Source organism: Haliaeetus albicilla, chromosome 8 (genome assembly GCF_947461875.1).
Source record: "Haliaeetus albicilla chromosome 8, bHalAlb1.1, whole genome shotgun sequence".
Taxonomy (NCBI): domain Eukaryota; kingdom Metazoa; phylum Chordata; class Aves; order Accipitriformes; family Accipitridae; genus Haliaeetus; species Haliaeetus albicilla.
The window spans coordinates 34,368,053-34,386,483 of NC_091490.1; the positions used below are offsets into that span (position 1 = coordinate 34,368,053).

General features: G+C 43.5%; 1 protein-coding gene across 12 annotated transcripts in view; it reads left to right on the top strand.

Moving 5' to 3' along the window:
• The window catches only part of RASAL2 (RAS protein activator like 2), a 202,963-nt gene that overhangs the window by 164,819 nt on the left and 19,713 nt on the right, over positions 1-18,431 (top strand). For 10 of the 12 annotated variants that reach the window (XM_069789664.1, XM_069789665.1, XM_069789669.1 and 7 more), the window contains 9 exons: positions 468-612; positions 3,834-3,978; positions 4,875-5,111; positions 5,819-6,020; positions 8,741-8,940; positions 9,920-10,781; positions 15,163-15,297; positions 16,671-16,873; positions 17,376-17,463. In XM_069789664.1, the coding sequence (XP_069645765.1) occupies positions 468-612; positions 3,834-3,978; positions 4,875-5,111; positions 5,819-6,020; positions 8,741-8,940; positions 9,920-10,781; positions 15,163-15,297; positions 16,671-16,873; positions 17,376-17,463 (2,217 nt within the window). The remainder of the gene's footprint in view (positions 1-467; positions 613-3,833; positions 3,979-4,874; positions 5,112-5,818; positions 6,021-8,740; positions 8,941-9,919; positions 10,782-15,162; positions 15,298-16,670; positions 16,874-17,375; positions 17,464-18,431) is intronic. The other 2 variants (XM_069789666.1, XM_069789661.1) reach the window with 1 other exon arrangement.

Genomic DNA, 18,431 nt, shown 5'->3' on the forward strand with positions numbered 1-18,431 from the left:
ATATAAGCCATTCTTTGTATTTAAATTTCACCAAGCTGTAAGTGCTTGTGCCTAACTTCCATTTTGGATTTTTAAATCCAAGTTTGTATGCAATATTCAGTATTAAAAGATAAATATAATATCACAGTTTCCTTCAGCAGACAAAGCCACTGATAAACTGGTGAGGGTTTCTGTTCAGGATCTGAAACACAAGCTTGGCTGTAAAGGTTTTCTTTGAGAGACTTTTGCTTCTCCCTTTATAATTTGTGATCTATATCATTTTATAAGTATAATAAACCCAAGAGGAGCCTTAGCTATTTCCTTTGCCCATACTACATGTAGCATCTGCATCCCTTGTCCCAAGCTGAGCAATTATTTCAATAATCCTCTGGATCCTCTGTTTATCCTTCCTTCTCGGCTTCTGCAGTTAGCCCGGCATGACTGAGTCTGGTTAAAATAACCTCTTGCCACTTGACCTTTTTCTTCAGGACTTCTTGACGGATTTGGTGATGTCTGAGGTAGATCGTTGTGGGGAGCATGATGTCTTGATCTTCAGGGAGAACACACTTGCTACCAAAGCTATTGAGGAATACCTGAAGTTGGTAGGGCAGAAGTATCTTCACGATGCACTAGGTAAGAAAGTGCCTGTCTGTCACCTGTTTGCATTGCAAGTGCTAACCCTGAACTGTCTGCAACATGACTGAAGCCTCGTGCACGTAGCAACGTGGGATGGGAAGGAACTTCCTCAGCACTCAGCCAGGGTGTCTAGTATTCAGATAGCAAAATACATGCTGTCTTACTCTTGACGCCCTTCCTCCACACAGAGGAAGATGCTCTTCAGTGCATGCAGAAGTAACACCCAAGGCAAGGCAAACTTGATTTGATATAGCTGAGTCCCTCTTAAAGTTTGTATCACCATGTTGTATTTCTGGCCAACAGTGATTGTTCCATCTGATACACAAACAGGCTTAAAAAAGGGATTCTGACACATAGTTTAACAGTGGAAAGCGAGACCAATACCTTGTGTTGTGGTGTCAGGAGTGAATCTGGTATCACATGCAATACAATTAGGTGGAGGTTTCAGAAAGGGTTATGAATGTGAAGTATATATTTCACTAACCTCCTTTTATGCTAAAGAAGCTCCTGCACTCACTTCAGGCTGAAGTGCCGCCACCTAGGGCGTTAGATGTCAACCAGATAACCCAGAGTATAACCAAAGTTCTCATTCACAAGTGTGTATTGCTGGGTCATCTTCAGTCAGTCTCTTTCACTTGCTGTTGTAGTTTACAGCAAATATTAGCTATGGTGTTAACAAGTGTTAAGTGTGAGATGCCCACCCTAGTGCTTGGGTTGAATGCAGGTAGTACAAGAAAATTCATTTACAGATGCTTCAGCTGCAACTATTGGTAATGCTGACACGTTCCACAGCGGCCCTTGGACTTGCTCAGCCCTTACATTTGCCATGAGCAATTCATTCATAAACATTTGTGTTAACCTTTTAAAGCGGTACCTTGCCCCAACAAAAATCCTAAGACAAATATGGCTGGAGGGGATGAGGCTGCAAGACTACTGAGCAGCACAGGGCAGGAGATCAAGATGCAGACTATCTAAGGAGCCTCCTGCCTGTGTTTATCCAACGTGCTCTTTATTCACCACCTCATTAAAACTGCCAGGCCGACCTGTGATATCGTACTCCATTCCCCCCGAGGGGTCTTAATGTCCACGATTACGTGCCAGGGTGGATTCTGATAATTGTATTATTGTCCCCTCTCCACCAAAAGGTTCTGCCATAGTCATAAGCTACTGCCGTGGGAATTACTGTCCACACAACTAATATTGCAATCAAGAGGACCAAAAACGTGCATGCTCTCTTCCAAGGAAACTCACAGCCTCGCTACAGTTAGCTTTTACCACTCCACACAGTCTTTGTTATCCAGGATTGCACAATGAGCCACCCATCCCCCTGATGTTTCTTAGATGAAGAAAGCTTTGGAAATTGATACAAGAGAAACAAGATCAGGCCAAGCCAAGTCCCACACCACATCCTTTCACAAAAAAAAAAAAGAAAAGGCAGCTTGCTTTCCCAGCAATCTTGCTTGTCCTCAGCAATCCCAGACACTGGCAAGTCATCAAGGAGATAGTTGGCTAAATTAGTGCTCCAAGGGTCAGTATAGTCAGATCTGTGATTATATGCATTTTGTCTATTTCTTAAGTGTAACGAGCCTGTTCTGGTAGTTTTATTCTCATGGGTGGAACCACTCAGCAGAAGTCACAGTCCTAGGCTCTTGCCTAGTAGGGAGAAATGAGCAGCATATTACTTTGTGCTATGCTTTTCAGCAGACTGAATGATCAGCTGTGGGACCAGTATATTACATTTGACTGTGAGGCCCTTAATGTGCAGTAATTACATAAAAATATTCTAAAATTAATGACTTCTAATACATCATTTAGAGCTGAGCGATAAGATTGTAAATCATAGACATGAGAGATGGAAAATCCCCCTAAGGTCATCCAGCTTTTTTGTAGCTCAGGGCAAGGTTGCTGATGACAATATACCAATCTAATTCTTTGTCAAGTTTTAAATGTCATTTTGCTCAGATGCCATGTTCTTTGAAAGGATTAACAACGTTACACTTGGTGTTAGCTATTTAATACATCTGAAAGAGCATCTTAATATATAATTAAGGCAGGGTCTTGTGGACCATAAGGAGTAAGTTTCAAATGTATTTAAGGAAAAAAAATATTATCCAGTAAACAACACTTAAAACAGAATTGGCTCAACAGAAGCGATGCCGAGAGTTTTGCAAATAAGTGGTCTAGATGCCTTCAGCAGAAATTTTTTGGACCCCAACAAAAAAAAAAGCTTAAGAAAATGTGCTGCCTGCTTTGCTTGCAAGAACACTGCTGACTTGAGATTTGGGGAGGGGGGGTTGGGAGGTGTTTAAGGGTTTTTATGAAAACAAAGACAAAAAAAACAAAACCCTTTTGCACAAACAAGCCTTGTGGCATTAGCTTGGAGCCAGCAAGATCATCTGAGGAGATGAACTTAAAAGACATTGAATCATTAAATGAATTAATAAAAGAGTTTTTCCTAGTGAACAACAATTTAAAAATCACTTCGTGTGCCAGCATATATAGGAGGAAAACTAGTAAGTAGGTCATTCCAGTATGTCAAACAAAGGAAACTTCATGTGGTTTTGTAAGTGTCCAGCTTCTGTTGTGATGCCGTAAGAGAAGGATGACAGAAATGCAAAGGATTTTGAAAGATGCAGGCTATAAAAATGTTGTAAGATGTTGATAAAAGAGGTTGAGAAAATTAGCAGTATCTAGCTAGCACTCAGATGTTACTCTTATTCAAGAGCAAGGTGACACTTTTTAAAATTTAAAAAAAGGTAAATTTAGAAATAATAAAAATAAATAGCATTGTCAAGTGCATTTCCTGGGGAAATTATGAAGACAAATAGCACAGCTTCATTTCTAAGACTGTGGATAGTTTTATAGTTGATAATACAATTTGAATACAAAGTCAAATCCTATTCCTTAGGCTATAAGTGAAGTGTCTGCAGGGGTTTTAAGCAAAGCCATCCTGTTATTGCATCTGTATTTGTGGGCAGCAAGGGCACAGGAGGCTGAAGCATCAGAGCACCAGCCGTCTGATCTGGTACGCCAAGTGCTCTGCTCCAAAAGAGCTGGGAGGAGTCGTGTCCCCAACATCTGGTGTCTGGAGGCTGTATTGCAGACACGGGGAACAGAAGAGGCAGTTGCCAAGGAAAGACATAAGCAGGTTTTAAAGGTGTGTCAAGGAGGCTTTTCATGTAACTACTCTGGTTTGTCATCCTCTTCCCTTTGTCCAGGGGAGTTTATCAAGGCTTTGTATGAGTCAGATGAAAACTGTGAAGTGGATCCCAGCAAATGTTCATCCAGTGAATTAACAGATCATCAGAGCAACCTGAAAATGTGTTGTGAGCTGGCCTTCTGCAAGATTATCAATTCTTACTGGTGAGGCATCTTCCCTCCCTTTCTCCCCCATTAGGTCATTTGCTTAGAAGGGTACCCATTCCTCCTCTGAAGATGAGAAAACAGCAGTTGTATGGGGAAATAGCATAGACCCATCTGTCTTATGAGACTGCCTTCGCTTCCTTTCCGCACTGCCTTCCTACGTGTGACACCATATTGCAGGTGGAACTTGTGCCCAAATTGAGGGGTTCCAGTCCCACACACCATACCTGACAGGAAATTCTGCTGAAATATGCTGCCAAAGGAACACATACTGAGCTGTGGCTGAATAAAGTGAGAAGATAACAGCTTAGCTTGAACTTGGAATAAAAAGCTGAAAGTTTTGCTGTCTATAGAAGACTTTCAGACCCTTCAGATTGTAGAATTGAATAGGGGATCACGGGGAGGAAGCACTGGGAGAGAGGTTTCTATTAATCTCTGTTTCTGAGGAGTAGTAGTGAAAGAAGGGCCTTCTGCTTCAGAACAAAGCACATGCGAAATATTGAGAGAGCTTAACAAGCAAAATAAAGATTTCAGTTATGGAGACGAGTTCAGTTTGGTTCAGTTTGGTTTTAGTATTCTAACATCCTGTTTGCTCCAGGATAGCGATGGATAAGTAGTTCTTAGCTTGTAAATCAGTGTGTCTGAAAATGGCTTCACTTAACATATATGAACAAGGGATGCTTTAAAGACTACTTAAGTATCGCCAGATTAAATGGGGGTCTAAGAATAGATGTCTAATGACATTTCCTAGCCTAGAGAGAGAAAACTGGGGGCGGAGGGGGGGAAGCGCCGATGATGTTTTCTCACAGATAATTATTTCAGGTGATCGGTCACCAGTTCAACTTGTTGCATCTCATCGCCCATGTGATTTTATTTCCTGGTTTCTTGTTTTGCAGCGTGTTCCCTCGTGAGCTGAAGGAGGTATTTGCATCTTGGAAGCAGCAGTGCCTGAGCAGGGGCAAGCAGGACATCAGTGAACGCCTGATCAGTGCCTCCCTCTTCCTCCGCTTCCTGTGCCCTGCTATCATGTCCCCCAGTCTCTTTAGCCTCATGCAGGAGTATCCTGATGACCGGACATCTCGCACACTCACACTTATTGCTAAAGTCATTCAGAATCTCGCCAATTTTGCTAAGTAGGTGGTGACAATAAAACTGAAAAAATCTGTGCCTGTAGGGGTGCAAGTCACTGCAGGTTACTATGGAGCAAGCAGAGGCCCACTTGGTAGTCATGTTTGCAGGCAGCTGATTCTCTGTTAAATTGAAGTCAGCTTTAGAAAAGGAGGAAACTTCTCACTTATATGTGAACGCTGTTCCCCTTGAGACACCTCAGTGTTGAGCTAGATAAATTCTCCTTTTCACATGCAGATTTGGGCTGTGTTGAATTCAGTAGAGGGGACACAGTATAAAACTAAGAAGAGCCATGCATTAGCATGTCAGTGTGTATGCTATTTCAAAAGAAAAAAAGCCTGTTCCCACCAAGGATCATGATTTTCCTCCTTTCTTCCTCCTAAATTCCCATCTGAATAATAAAAAGGGCATGGCATGTCTCTTACAGGGAAGGGGATGCAGAGAAGGGGAGAAGAGAAAGGGTGTCTGTGGGAGGGAGGGGGGAGAGATGTGTTGAGCCCTTGACTATAATAGGAATGGTGAATTACTAATATTTAATTAAGTCCGAGAAAGCAGTGAATCTCTTAAATTGTCCTTTTTTTTTTCTCCCAGACCACATATTCAGGAAGGCAGGTCTGAAGTTAAGCATTTAAGTACTTGGCCATAAGCACTTGTAGTCTGTATTTTTTGTGGAGGTTATTGACTGGGTTTCCCCTCCTCCCCTTTCTTGCAGGTTTGGTAATAAGGAAGAGTATATGGCCTTCATGAATGACTTTTTGGAACATGAGTGGGGAGGAATGAAGCGTTTTCTCGTGGAGATCTCTAATCCAGATACCATCTCAAACATGCCTGGATTTGAGGGCTACATCGACCTGGGCAGAGAGCTCTCAGTTTTGCATTCTCTCTTATGGGAGGTTGTGTCCCAACTTGATAAGGTAAAGCAGGCTGGAGGCCCCGGGAGGGTGAATGCGGCGATTGTATCGTAGCAACAGTAAACACTAGGAAACATCAAGGGAGCAGCTGAAGCCTGCTTTGGGGAGAACTTATTCAACAGCTTTTGAGAGGAATGTTTGATATTGGTATTTCACAACTGTTCTTTCCGTGGTTTCAGATTAAGGCCTGAAGCGGGGCATGTGAAGTGGTAGGGCTTCAGCAGTAGTGCAAACACTTTGCAGAGCCTTAAGTAAGGCCGGGTGTTCAATGGTGGAGAGGGTAGCGCTTAAAATTATACCTGGAATTCCCTGAGCAGACGGTCCTTTCTTATAAGCAAGCTGGAAAAAAGGGAGGGTGTTTGGGCAGAAAATGAAAATGTTGCAGTGCCCTTTTTGATGCTAATGGAGGCGATTTGCTGCACACCAGGACCTACCCTGCCCAGGTCTGATGGAGTAATGTGTTGGCCAGGCAGAACTGTTCTCATTAAAGACCTCATCCAAAGCCCGCTGAGATGCTCTCATTTCTGTAGTCTTTGGATTAGTTTTTAGTGTACAAGAGGATGCCATGTAAAAACCTGGATCCACTCTTCAGTTTTATCCTGTAACAAAAGCAAGAAGCTTTCTGCCGTGTATTGTGCTGGGATCATGTGCGTTGTCCGTATTCTGTTCTGCTGATCGCAGTAGACATCACCAACAATAAGCATTGCTTCCATTTAGCTATAGAAGGAGAAAAGGCAGTAGTTTGCTTTTCCTTAGCTATGTGGCTTTGCAGGATCCAAAATCATTAAATCCTTGATAGCAAAGGTAGTTGATAAGACCCAGAAAAGCTGAGCTGTGAGTGGTTTTTTTTTTTTCTTTTGCAAGTTGTTGGAACTGTTCCATATTTCAACTTTTAGAGGTGCATTATTTTGTCCATATTCCATTTGTATTATTCTTTCTTTTGAAAATGGAGAGGTGAGGTGAATTGCAATGCACTCTTAATATTTTTATTGCATTAAGGTTTGCCAAAATAGTTATTTGTTGGGTATCTATTTTCTCACAGTACATTATTTAAAACAGAAAACAAAAAAACTGAGCTTGTTGCGTCAGAGTAAATTGAAATGTCCTTGACTCAAAAAGGCAATATATATTAATCTTAGTTAATCTTAGTTTGATAATAATTTATGATCTTGTTTTTCTGTTTTCCTCATACATGCACACAGTGTACATTCAAAATGTCACAGGCAGCAAAGTCAGCTATAAAGACAGTTCAGCAGCCTCAGGAAAACAGGCAAAGTGAGCAGTCTAAAGACGAGATCCTCCATTTCTACACATTGGGGTAAACCCACCAGTGCAGGGAACACTGCCATTTCCCTCCAAGCTGGTCAGGCGTCAGATCAAGAGAAGCCCAGCTCCAGTCATTAGAACTGCAAATGGATCTTTGGACTTGGTGTTGGTTACTGTGAGCTGCTCTCTGAATGCAGTGGTCGTAAATGTCTTGGGCAACGAGGAAAGGGAGGAGCCAGACCTGGATAAACTGTCAAAGCAGATCTGCTTTGCCCTTTCTGTAGGTTAGACTCACAGATCTATCCTAACAGGCCCTTGGGAGCTGGTATAGTGGTTTGCTAAAAAGAGAATTAAGGGGTAAAGTTACATGCAATACTGCTTTACTGCAGGTAATGACTGGGAAGTGATGAGAGAATTCACCTCAGAGATTTTAATAGACACAGAAGAAGTGCTACATGAAAGTGTCTGTAAAGAGACCTTTCTCTGGAGCCAAACTGATTGAATACCAGCTTACAGGAAAAATAAGGATATCTTTGAAAAAAGCATTGTCTTTGCAGCAGAGTTTTACTTTCTTATAAACCTCCAGCACTTTCACCTTCTTCCTGCAGTCCCAAGAGCCCGAAGATGCCCTGTAGATGATATAACCAGCGGTGACCCAAAGGGGGGGAGAAATACAAAGAGCCTGAATGAGCAGCCTTCCTTGCTGGAAGGTCAGCTGCTCTTATCTAGGCCTGGCGAACACTGAGCTAACATGTAATTGAACAAGAAGCTACACATTTAATCCTGATGTGATAATGTTGGGATGAGGATCATTGATGTTTTCATGCAGTTATTTTTCACTTTTAGGTAGGGAAGAATGCCTTAATTTTTGATAACAGGGTGCTACAGAAGATGGCATCAGTGTAGGATGCCAAAAGCAAAAGGCTTATGAAATGAAAACCTTCCCTTTCCCCATCTCCCTCAACCCTTGCAATTCTCTCATGATCCCCCTGAATGCCGCATCCCCTTGTCTGTTGGCATGCATTTCCTTTACCACGTGACACCCTTTGCCTGGAAAGTTCCCCCACTAGCTGAATCTGTAGTCTTTGAATGCCCTTTAATGAGTAGATAACTGTAGTTTTCACTTTGACCTCACCCACCTTGGACTTAGTTTGCTTTGCATGATAGTTTTGCATTGGAATGGCAATAGTTTTGTTTTATTGAGCATGATTTTTATTTTTGGGGGTCAATCCTAATTTCTTTTCTATTTCCTTTTCTTTCCTCAATGTCTGCTGCACCCCGTTTCGTCTCCTCCATCCATCTCGTCGCCGTGGTTACGCTGCTCCGTAACACTGCATTACGGTCCTGGCACACCCGCACACAACCACCCACCCTCCTTCCTTCCACCTCCACCCCTCCGCCTCTGTGCATCGTTATCAAAAAACTGGCGGATGTCGCGGTGCTTGTTGTCCAATTAGGGTGAAAATTCCTTCCTACAGGCGACCGTGGCAAAACTGGGACCTCTTCCTCGTATTCTTGCCGATATCACCAAATCAATGACCAACCCTACGCCCATACAGCAGCAGCTGAGGCGTTTCACTGAGCACAGCTCTAGTCCAAACGTCAGTGGCAGTCTCTCCTCAGGGCTTCAGAAGATATTTGAGGACCCCACTGATGGGTATGTAACAGCCAGAGCTCAAGGGAAGATGTGGGATAAGGGGGGTTGTTAAGTCTGTTAAGAGTTGAGTGCTTCATCACCTGAACTGTCTGCCCACATCAGCTGTAGGAGCGGGGAGCTTGGGCCTTTGTATGGGGAATACACAGTCCTAGTAAGAGGTGCACGAGGTGCACAAGGTGGCACTGGTGACCTGAAGCTTTTGACTTACCCAGGACTCAAAAGTGTCTCTGGGAGTCACTGACTTCAGCTGCTAACAAACAGTTTTGCAATTTACTGCCAGTCTGAGTGTCCAGATGCATAGTCAGCCATAATGTTTCCTTCTGGCGATCACACCACTTATTTACTGCTGATGAAAAACTGGGCTGTAGGTGGAACTTGTTACCAGTGAAATAGCAAAAATAGTCCCTCCTCTGTTTAGTGCAGCATTTCTCACAGCATAATAGCTGTTAATCAGAAGCAAAAAGCTGTGACATGGCAGAACTGCCAAAGAGCTTGGATACTGTGGTCTCAGAGTAGTTTCTGTGCTGTCAGTTATGAGGGCCAGTTTTGTCACGTGGAAGTGTCTGCCATCTGAGCTTACATCTAGATCTACAGGAGCCTTCACACAACTCCTGTTGAATTTTCAGACACCCACAATACGTAATGCTGGTGAAGGGTTAAACGGGAACTGAACTGCTCTGAAGTCTTGCTGGAGACAGAATTGTCTAAGCGGGGAGGATTTGGTGGGAATGGTTTCCATTTCACCTGTGGAAAAAATAAAGATGAAGCACTTCTTGAATCAAATGTAATTCTCAAAGATAAGTGGTAATTAAGGAAGAGTGTGTTCTGACTTGAACACAAAGAGCTCATAAAAGGAAATCTGGTTCCTTGAAGCTTTCAGTTGGGTGGGAGGTTAAATGAGGTAGAAAGACTTCTCGGGGACGGACCTCTCGGGGTCTTGGCTGCTTAAAAATTAACCAAATTCCTCTCCACTCCACAGTGACTTGCATAAGCTGAAGTCTCCAACACAGGAAAATGTAGATGGATATTTTAGGGGCAAGACCTTACTGTTGGTTCAGCAGGCATCCACCCAGAGCATGACTTACTCAGATAAGGATGAAAGGGAAAGCATCTTGCCCAATGGACGTAGCATCTCTCTCATGGACCTCCAAGATCCTCACACGGCTCACAGTGACCATGCTTCTATTATGCACGATGTGCCTTTGCGCTTGGCCGGCAGCCAGCTCTCGATCACACAGGTAGCAAACATCAAACAGCTGTGGGAAACTCAGAGCACACCCCAGAGTGCTCCCCAGGTGAGAAGGCCTCTGCACCCAGCTTTGAACCAACAGGGCAGCCTCCAGCCTCTGTCGTTCCAGAACCCGGTTTACCATCTCAACAACCCAACCCCACCGATGCCGAAGGCCTCCGTGGACTCCAGCCTGGAGAACCTGAGCACTGCCAGCTCCCGGAGCCGAAGCAACAGTGAAGACTTCAAACTTAGTGGACCCAGCAACAGCAGCATGGAGGACTTCACCAAGCGCAGCACGCAGAGCGAGGACTTCTCCCGGCGCCACATGGCCCCAGACAAGCACGTCCCCATCGCACTGCCCCGCCAGAACAGCAGCAGCCAAGCACAGATCCGCAAAATGGACCAAGCCGGGCTGGGCGCCAGGGCCAAAGCTCCGCAGTCCTTGCCGCACAGCGCATCCCTGCGGAGCACGGGCAGCATGTCTGGAGTGTCAGGAGCCATGGTGACTGAACCCATTCAGAATGGGAGCCGGTCCCGGCAGCAGTCCTCGTCCTCTAGAGAGAGCCCTGTCCCAAAGGTGAGGGCAATTCAGAGGCAACAAACACAGCAGGTAAGGAAAGCCTTTTTCCAGGTGCTTTCTGCTTTGGTGTTTAGCTGATGGCTGCATTGACCTTCAAAGCTTTTTGACCTTTGAGTTGAACTGAGTTGAATCAAGAGTACTGGCACTTAAGCAAGTGGCCAGTAGCAAGTGTAAAGAATAGTCATGCTTGTTACCCTTACAAGCTTGGCAAGCCTAGCTTACCTGTTATTTTTGGATGCTTCTGTACTAAATTAAAAAAAAAAAAAGTTTTCTATTTACTAAGGTAGGAGCAAGCCTGCTGAAAGAAACAAAACCTGAAAATTTCCCTGAATAAAAAATATAGAAGAAGCTTTGTTCCAAATTGTAGTTAAGATCGCCACGTGAGACGGCATTTGCCCTGTAGTGCTAATTTAAAAGCATAGCTACCTAAAAACAGAGAAATAAACAAAGGTAAAATATCATGGAATAAACTGCTGCCAAAATAATAAATAAGTACAGTTTTCTTAAGTGTGGAGAAATCTGTATTTCACCATGACGCAACAGTCTATTGCTAGTCCCCAAATAAATACTATTAATCATCCCAAACTATGAATAATGCAAACACTTTCTGGACGGGAGTGCTTATATGTACCAACTCCTAATGCACTTTATCAGTTGTTCATAGGCAACTGTAAATCAAGATATTCCTGTCAAAAAGCCAAAGTTCCATTACTTTAAAAAAAAAAGGAAGAAAAAAAAATGCTGTTGTGATTTGCTGTGTATGAAAATCTTTTCCTAAATTAGTTTGATGCTAAAGAGAAAATGAGTATATAAATGTTTGGCACTACAGCAAAGGTAGAAAATGTGTCAATCTGCAGGTCAGAGAGAAGGTGGTTGTTTTTAGAAATGTCACACTAGTGCATACAGACTTATCAGCTGGGCAAGGTGAGGCTCTTGAAGGCAACACCTGTGCTATTCCTTGAGGTTAAGTGTTTTCTTCTGTGGTCACTGTGAGGGTAAACATGGTCATGTTTGATTTACCTTACCTAGTACAGAAGGAAATTTTTTAAGCTCCTGCTTTCCACAAGACCTTCTAGGAAAGATGCTACTCTGTTCACAGGCAGGAGTGAAGACTTTTCACTCCAGAAAGTTGCAGCCCCTGAGGTTGATGCTGCTGGTGAAGCTACATCCACAGGGAGCAGGTTATGATGCTCCTTGCTGATGTAGCCCTGTTGACAAAAGTGCTGGTGAAGACATGGCTGTGCAGGGGGAAGGCTTTTGTCTTGTAAGGTAAAGCTGGCAGAAGAACTTAGTTGCCAGCGTGAGCTCCTGCTCTGCCAAGGGTTTCACTGGTATCCCTGTTGGTACAGCTTTCTTGGCAAACTCCTGAATGTTACAGTCGAAAGGAGGAAGATCTGGGTGATGCCTGGGAACCCAGGAGCAATCGGACTTCAAAACTATTTTGATACCTCAAGTTCATTAAAGTACAAGGAGATGAGAAACACTGAATCACAAAGCAAAGCTTAATATGCCAAGTTAGTAATACCAAAAAAAGTAATTGCATATTATTTGAAGTGCATGTGTTTGTGTCCTCCTTTGGAGCATGTGTTTTACATTTGGGCATAGAGGGGTTGATAGGTAAAGTAAATTGAATACAACTAAGCCTAGTGTGGAGGTGTAGGAAATTTTTAGGCCAGTAACAAGGATAAATTTGAAGGAAAAACTCCCTTTGCAGTTCTCAGGCATCCAGTGTGAACCTGTATTGTATGATCTGCTGAGTTTTATTGTATGGTTCTGTGCAGTATCCTAGCCAAAATCCCCGGGGAGCTGGTACCTTTCCTCAGGGCTTGTTACGAGAAGTGCCTACACAAATACGCAAAGAGGGCTTTACTTTGAAGGTGTTAGGATAAGGAAGAGAAAGTACAGGTGGTGTGTCTCCAGTCTTTGTGTGTACACCTTACATGGGTGGCTTCTGCCCTGTGTGTGTTTATGAGAAGCGTTCAGTTGGCTGTTTGCAAACTCCTGGCACTGCTTATCTTAAATTGCTGATTACCCGACTGCCCCCAAGTACATCAGTTACCTGTGCTTGTTTAGCATCAAAGTGACTGTCTCAGACTTCCCTCTTCTCCAGTTACTTTTTACATTCAGCTTCACAGATGCCAACAACTATGACTGGCTTCAGGGCAGTCTCCTTCCCCCCTCTTGTAGGCGATGTGAGTCTACTTACTTTTCCACTCTACTTTCCATACTAATTGTTTCCACTGGATTCATTAGAGTGCTTGCTCCTATTTTATTCATAGAAATCAATTTGTTCTTTCCTTCCCCACACCCTTGAGAAATGTCTTGAAGTGTGCCAGATCGAGTGGCCAAAATTTTTTTGAGGCAAATTCCACTGTGTCCTTTTAATTGCAAATCGTGTTGTGGAATTCTGTTCTTATTTAAAAAAAGAAAAAGAGAAAAGAGAAGTTGGGCATGTTCTTTCTGGGCATGTTCTTTCTAGGCATGCTTTGTGGGCGTTATAATTATTAGACTCTGTTCTCTACAAGTACCATTTGTTTCTGAATATAGAGCTAGGCCCTTTGTTTACTGGAAGAGGTCACTTTTTGCCTTCCATTTGCATTTAGTAGGTAGGTGGGAACAGAAATGTCAGTGTGTTCCTCTGGAAGAGAGGCAGAGAGGGGAATTAATACATGTTCCTAGCAGGCTTTTTCTTTTTTCCCCTTTATTAGAGTATAACTCATAACCCATTAGCATGTGAAGTGCTTGCCATCCACTTGGTCTTTGTAGGCTTTCTGAGTTTGGCTGCTGAAAATACTCTTCCTACAGCTTGCAAGGTTGTTTGGCAATGATTGCTGCTGATCAGCAGTCTGTTACAAGGCTGGTGATGTCGTTTATAGTCACTCTTCTGCTATCTTAGTCCTCCATAACTGCAATGAACGGTGACAGTGTTCATCCATAGCTATTCCTAATTCCTCCAGCAATTCCTAGAGCCAAAGTATTTACCTCTGAGACGAGGCTGTTGGTGGCAGAGCCACACACAGTTCATAGCCTCCCTCACTGTGGCTGCCTGACAGCAAATACCATCAAAAAAAATCTAAGGAGCTTTGCCAAGCTTTCACACTGCACTTGAAAGAGGCTATTAGCCTTTCTGCTGTGAAGACTTCTTTCTAGCGAAAAGGCCTCTGCCTAAATCCGGAGATTTTTGCCTAATTCCTACTCCTTTCCTTTGCCTTTATACCCATCCTTGCTGAGGCTTCTTCCAGTGCTGGAGTCTTCATCGCTGTTCAGGACAGCTGAGCTGTTGCAGGCAGATCGTCTGGCCGGAGCTGGCATAGGACATATGCAGCACTCGCCAGCCTTGTCCTCGTGAACAAGTGAAACAGAAATGGAGGTTGACATGATCCGTTGCCTGCCTCTTGTAGAGAAGCTGTTACTCCCCCATCAAGAGCTCCTGAGAAACTGAGACTTCAAAATCCCCCTGCCAGGGAGCACATTTCACTTTGGTACGATGCTGAAACAAGGCAGTGTGATGAAAAGCTGCTTGAGTGCAAAAAGAAGCTACAGTTGGGGGGGGCGGTACAAGGAGGGAGTTGATCTTTCGCATTTCTCAAAAAGTTAAGACAGTGTTGCTCTTTCAGGGGTAATTATGCTAATTCCGGTGCTTATAAACTTGTCTTTGTCCATGAAAATTGCTTGGAATTTGTAGCAAGCCATATTTTCCCCAGCCAGGCAGAGAGTTTCTTGTTTCTTCTCTTGGCTTCCTTTTCAGATTCCCTTAGAGAGGATAGCCTCTGATGATGTTTTACAGTTCTCCTAGTAAGCACTGCTGGCCCTGACCTCCTTTCACAGCCTTGTCTGGGTGTATATGCTACAATAGACCTTCTAAATCTGATAGTGATAATGTTACGCCTCTTTGCCACTTTTAAGCACTGCTGTACTGTCTCATATCCAAGCCATGCGGCCCCATCCTCCATTGCAAAGTCTGTCTGCAGCCTGGCTGAGAAAGCTGTGCTCCCAAGTTAAGCTCCTCAGTACTCCAAAGAAACCAATCTGTCTTACCTGAACAGGCTGCAAGCGAAGCTTTGTTACTGTGTTTTCTTTGTGAGAGAAATCACAGGTTGAGAAGGCCTTACTGAAAATCTGGCAAAGGGGAAAAGTGGATGTGAACAGGATTTGGAAACAAGAACTTTTCCAGAGAGAAGCTTGCTTAGAGAGGAAGAAAAATTTCTCAAGTACATTGGTTTTAGAGGGACTCAAGTAAGTGCTGTGGATCCAAAGTCAAGGGAGGGTAAAGTATCTCTGCAAGAGAGGTTTTGGGGATCCTTTGAGACTGACAGATTCATGGTCATTTTTCTCCTCCAAATAAACTGGATTTTAGAGCTGATTTGTATGTAGTTTCTCTGAAAAATGCTTACAGGTATCTCTGCTCCAGGTTCAGTCGCCTGTGGACTCTGCCACAATGTCACCAGTGGAAAGGACAGCTGCGTGGGTTCTTAATAATGGACAGTATGAAGAAGTAGAGGAGGATGCAGAGCAGAATCCAGATGAAGTCAAGCATGCTGAGAAGGTAGATTTTGTTCCGTATGCAGCCGACTTGAGGGCTGCCAGTGAGTCCTGTCCACCCTACAGCTGAGTTCAGAGCAGCTTTCAGGCACTGCTGTGACAGAGTCATGCTTTCAAACTCAGGTTGTATTGGGATAACTTCCTGCTGTACATGCTGTCACACATATCTGTAGTGCAGTATCCCATACTACAGATTAACCCACATACAGGCTGTAGCATGTCAAATGGGTGCAAACTGACATAGCTGAGGGTTTGTAACATTACAGGCTGGTATTTGGCACTTACGTGAGTCACACTACCTAAGTGTATTAGATCCTGCTCAAGTCATTATTTTTTATGACAACACTATAGCTACAACATACTGCTGTTTTTCTATGCTTGCAAAATTTTTAGTGATCATTAAACTCCATTAAAAAAAAATCACTATCGTTAACCCAACTGAGTATAGCTTAGGATATGCTAAGTGATTGTACAAGGCTCTGTAAACGCAATTCAGTCTTCATTAATAGTTGCATTCAAATTTTGTCTTGGGCTTCACCTGAGGCAAGTGCCTGTCATCTAGGTAGTAAAGTGTTTCTGGGCTACACAGAAATGTCCATGATCTTTTTTTAAAGCGTATTTATTTTCAGGAGTAGATACCATTTTTCCAAATACAGTTACATCTATATGCTGCTATGGCGATGAAGTTTAGTAAGAGGTTTCGTGTTTTGAGAAGGCAGGGAGTGAGGAGGAGAACATTTGGTGGACAAGAAGCAGGAACATAGGATTATTAAGAAAGGTGAATGAACCCAAACCAAAGTGGAATACGTTGAGATTCATTGCACTACTGCAGAAGTGATTGTCCGCAGAGACAGTAAGTAGAAGAACAAAACCTCAGCCAAGTAAACTTACAGGCTTTATTTTGTAGTGAATGATTTGCTGTCTTCATATGTGTTTTGATGCCTTGATTAGGTCCTGAAGAATGAGGTTTTTGGGTCCCATACTGGTCAGTTTTGTAAGTTTGGTCACCCCAGGGCATTTTTACAGTTGAGCACTATTAGCAGCTTCAGTCTGGGAAGTGCTTGAGTCTGGGGTAACTGGGGATGTTTGCCAGTCAGGGCTGAGGAGCCATGTCAGAGCCCTCTGCTTAAATCATGCTACAGAATGACATCCTACACTGTGGGAGTAGCTTAACGCTCAGTGGGAGCCTATGTACTCCTTGTCTGTGGTTGCTCACAGTTGTTTGTTTGTTTGTTTGTTATTTGCTTTAGTTCTATCAATTTATTTTTCATGAAGACAACAATGTCCTTCTCTGAACAGCAGCAGCAGATTATAATGATCTGATCTCTTCCTTTTTCCTTTGCATCTGATTCTTTCCTTCTTTCCTTCCACCTGCAGTACGAACAAGAGATAGCGAAGCTGAAGGAGCGCCTGAAGGTGTCAAGTCGCCGGCTGGAGGAGTATGAGCGGCGGCTCCTGGTGCAAGAGCAGCAAATGCAGAAGCTGCTGATGGAGTACAAGTCTAGGCTGGAAGACAGTGAGGAGAGACTGCGCAGGCAACAGGAGGAGAAGGACAGCCAGATGAAAAGTATCATCAGCAGGTGAGGCTTTAGAAAGTTTGGGACTGTGTAGGACAAGCAGCTCCCCTGTGTCATGTGTTCTCTTTGACACTAAAGAAGGTAGTTGCATGGGCTTCTTGACATCTCTGGACTGATACCATCCTGCCTTAGAGATGAAGAAATGGGGATGCAGGTGTGGAAACTTGCCTCAGATTGCCAGGAAGTGGCAGTGAAGGAGAAGATTTAGGAATTTTTAACCCCGGTCTCTGTTGTGCTTATAACAGGTCTTTTTGCTTTGTTTGGAATCTGTACTCAAGGCGGGAGTTTTTCAGAGCAGTTGCATTTTTGGCAATGTCCATTTTGAGAATAACAAGGTTAGGCAATTGGGAGTGTCAGATGGATAGATAAGCTTTTCTGAGCACAGCAGAATTCTTCTCTTGCAGAGCCAGGACAATCAGAGAAGTCAAACCAACAGGCCAGAGTACCTGAAACCCTCTGGAATAGTATTAAAAGGTCCTAATTTATACCTCTTTGTGCTAACCAGACTCATGGCAGTGGAAGAGGAGCTGAAGAAGGATCATGCAGAGATGCAAGCTGTCATCGATGCAAAGCAGAAAATTATTGATGCACAGGTAAGGAGCTCAGGATCTCCAAGAATCAAGTGTTCTGTGCGTAGAACCCGTTATTCTCCCCTGTCCTCCTGTCCCAGTATTGTTATCTAGCTCCCAAGCCAGTATTGGCCCATGGTATTGCACATGTGACTTACTGCCTTCTAGGAGAGAATTGGGTTTTTTAATTAATAAAGGCTGTACTGTCTGACAGTAGGCTTTGAGACAGCCTGACAACAAATCACAGGACTGATAACTTCTCCAAAACCTTTTCTACTTTGTGAGATCCCAAGCAGGTAAAGGAATAGCAGTGCATTGTGTAGACATTGTTCCAAACGTGAGCCTGGGAACCCTGGAAAAGCTGTGCCTCATACCAGCATAGTTTAATTGCCATGTGCATGCATCTCAGCTATGCAAGCTAAAAGCATGGCTTTGAACATTCAAGTCAAGAAAAGAGAATGCTTGCAATGGAGCATTGCCCTGTATAATGTCATATGTGGCATTTCACCCCATCTGACTGTCCACGTCAGTCCTGGAGAAATGCCCACTTTGCCACAAACCTGCAGTGCTTGCCTCGGTCAACAGAAGTTAGCTGTGGAAAGTGGGACCCAGCAGGCAATGCATGTGGGTGTATTGTGTGGGATCATTTCAGCTTTTCTTCTGTGTCTGTGCTGATCCCAGATAGCAAAGCTTGTACAACAGAGCCTGAGACTGGTTTGATATCTGCCTGCCATGTTATGTTTGTGATATTTGCATTTGGAGGACATCTTTCCTGCTTCTGGGCTTTTCAGTAGTTCCAAATGTAAACTTTCCTTAACAGATAATCTTAAGAAGATGACCTGTTTCAGGAATAACCCAAGTTATTTCAGAAAGTTGTTTCCCTACACAAAGAGTGGCGAGGGGGGTAGCCTCAGTTGAACATTGTTAAAGATGATACTGGTGTATTAGAATATTGGCATAAGTGAGCACAAAAGGGCATACCATGGCCATTT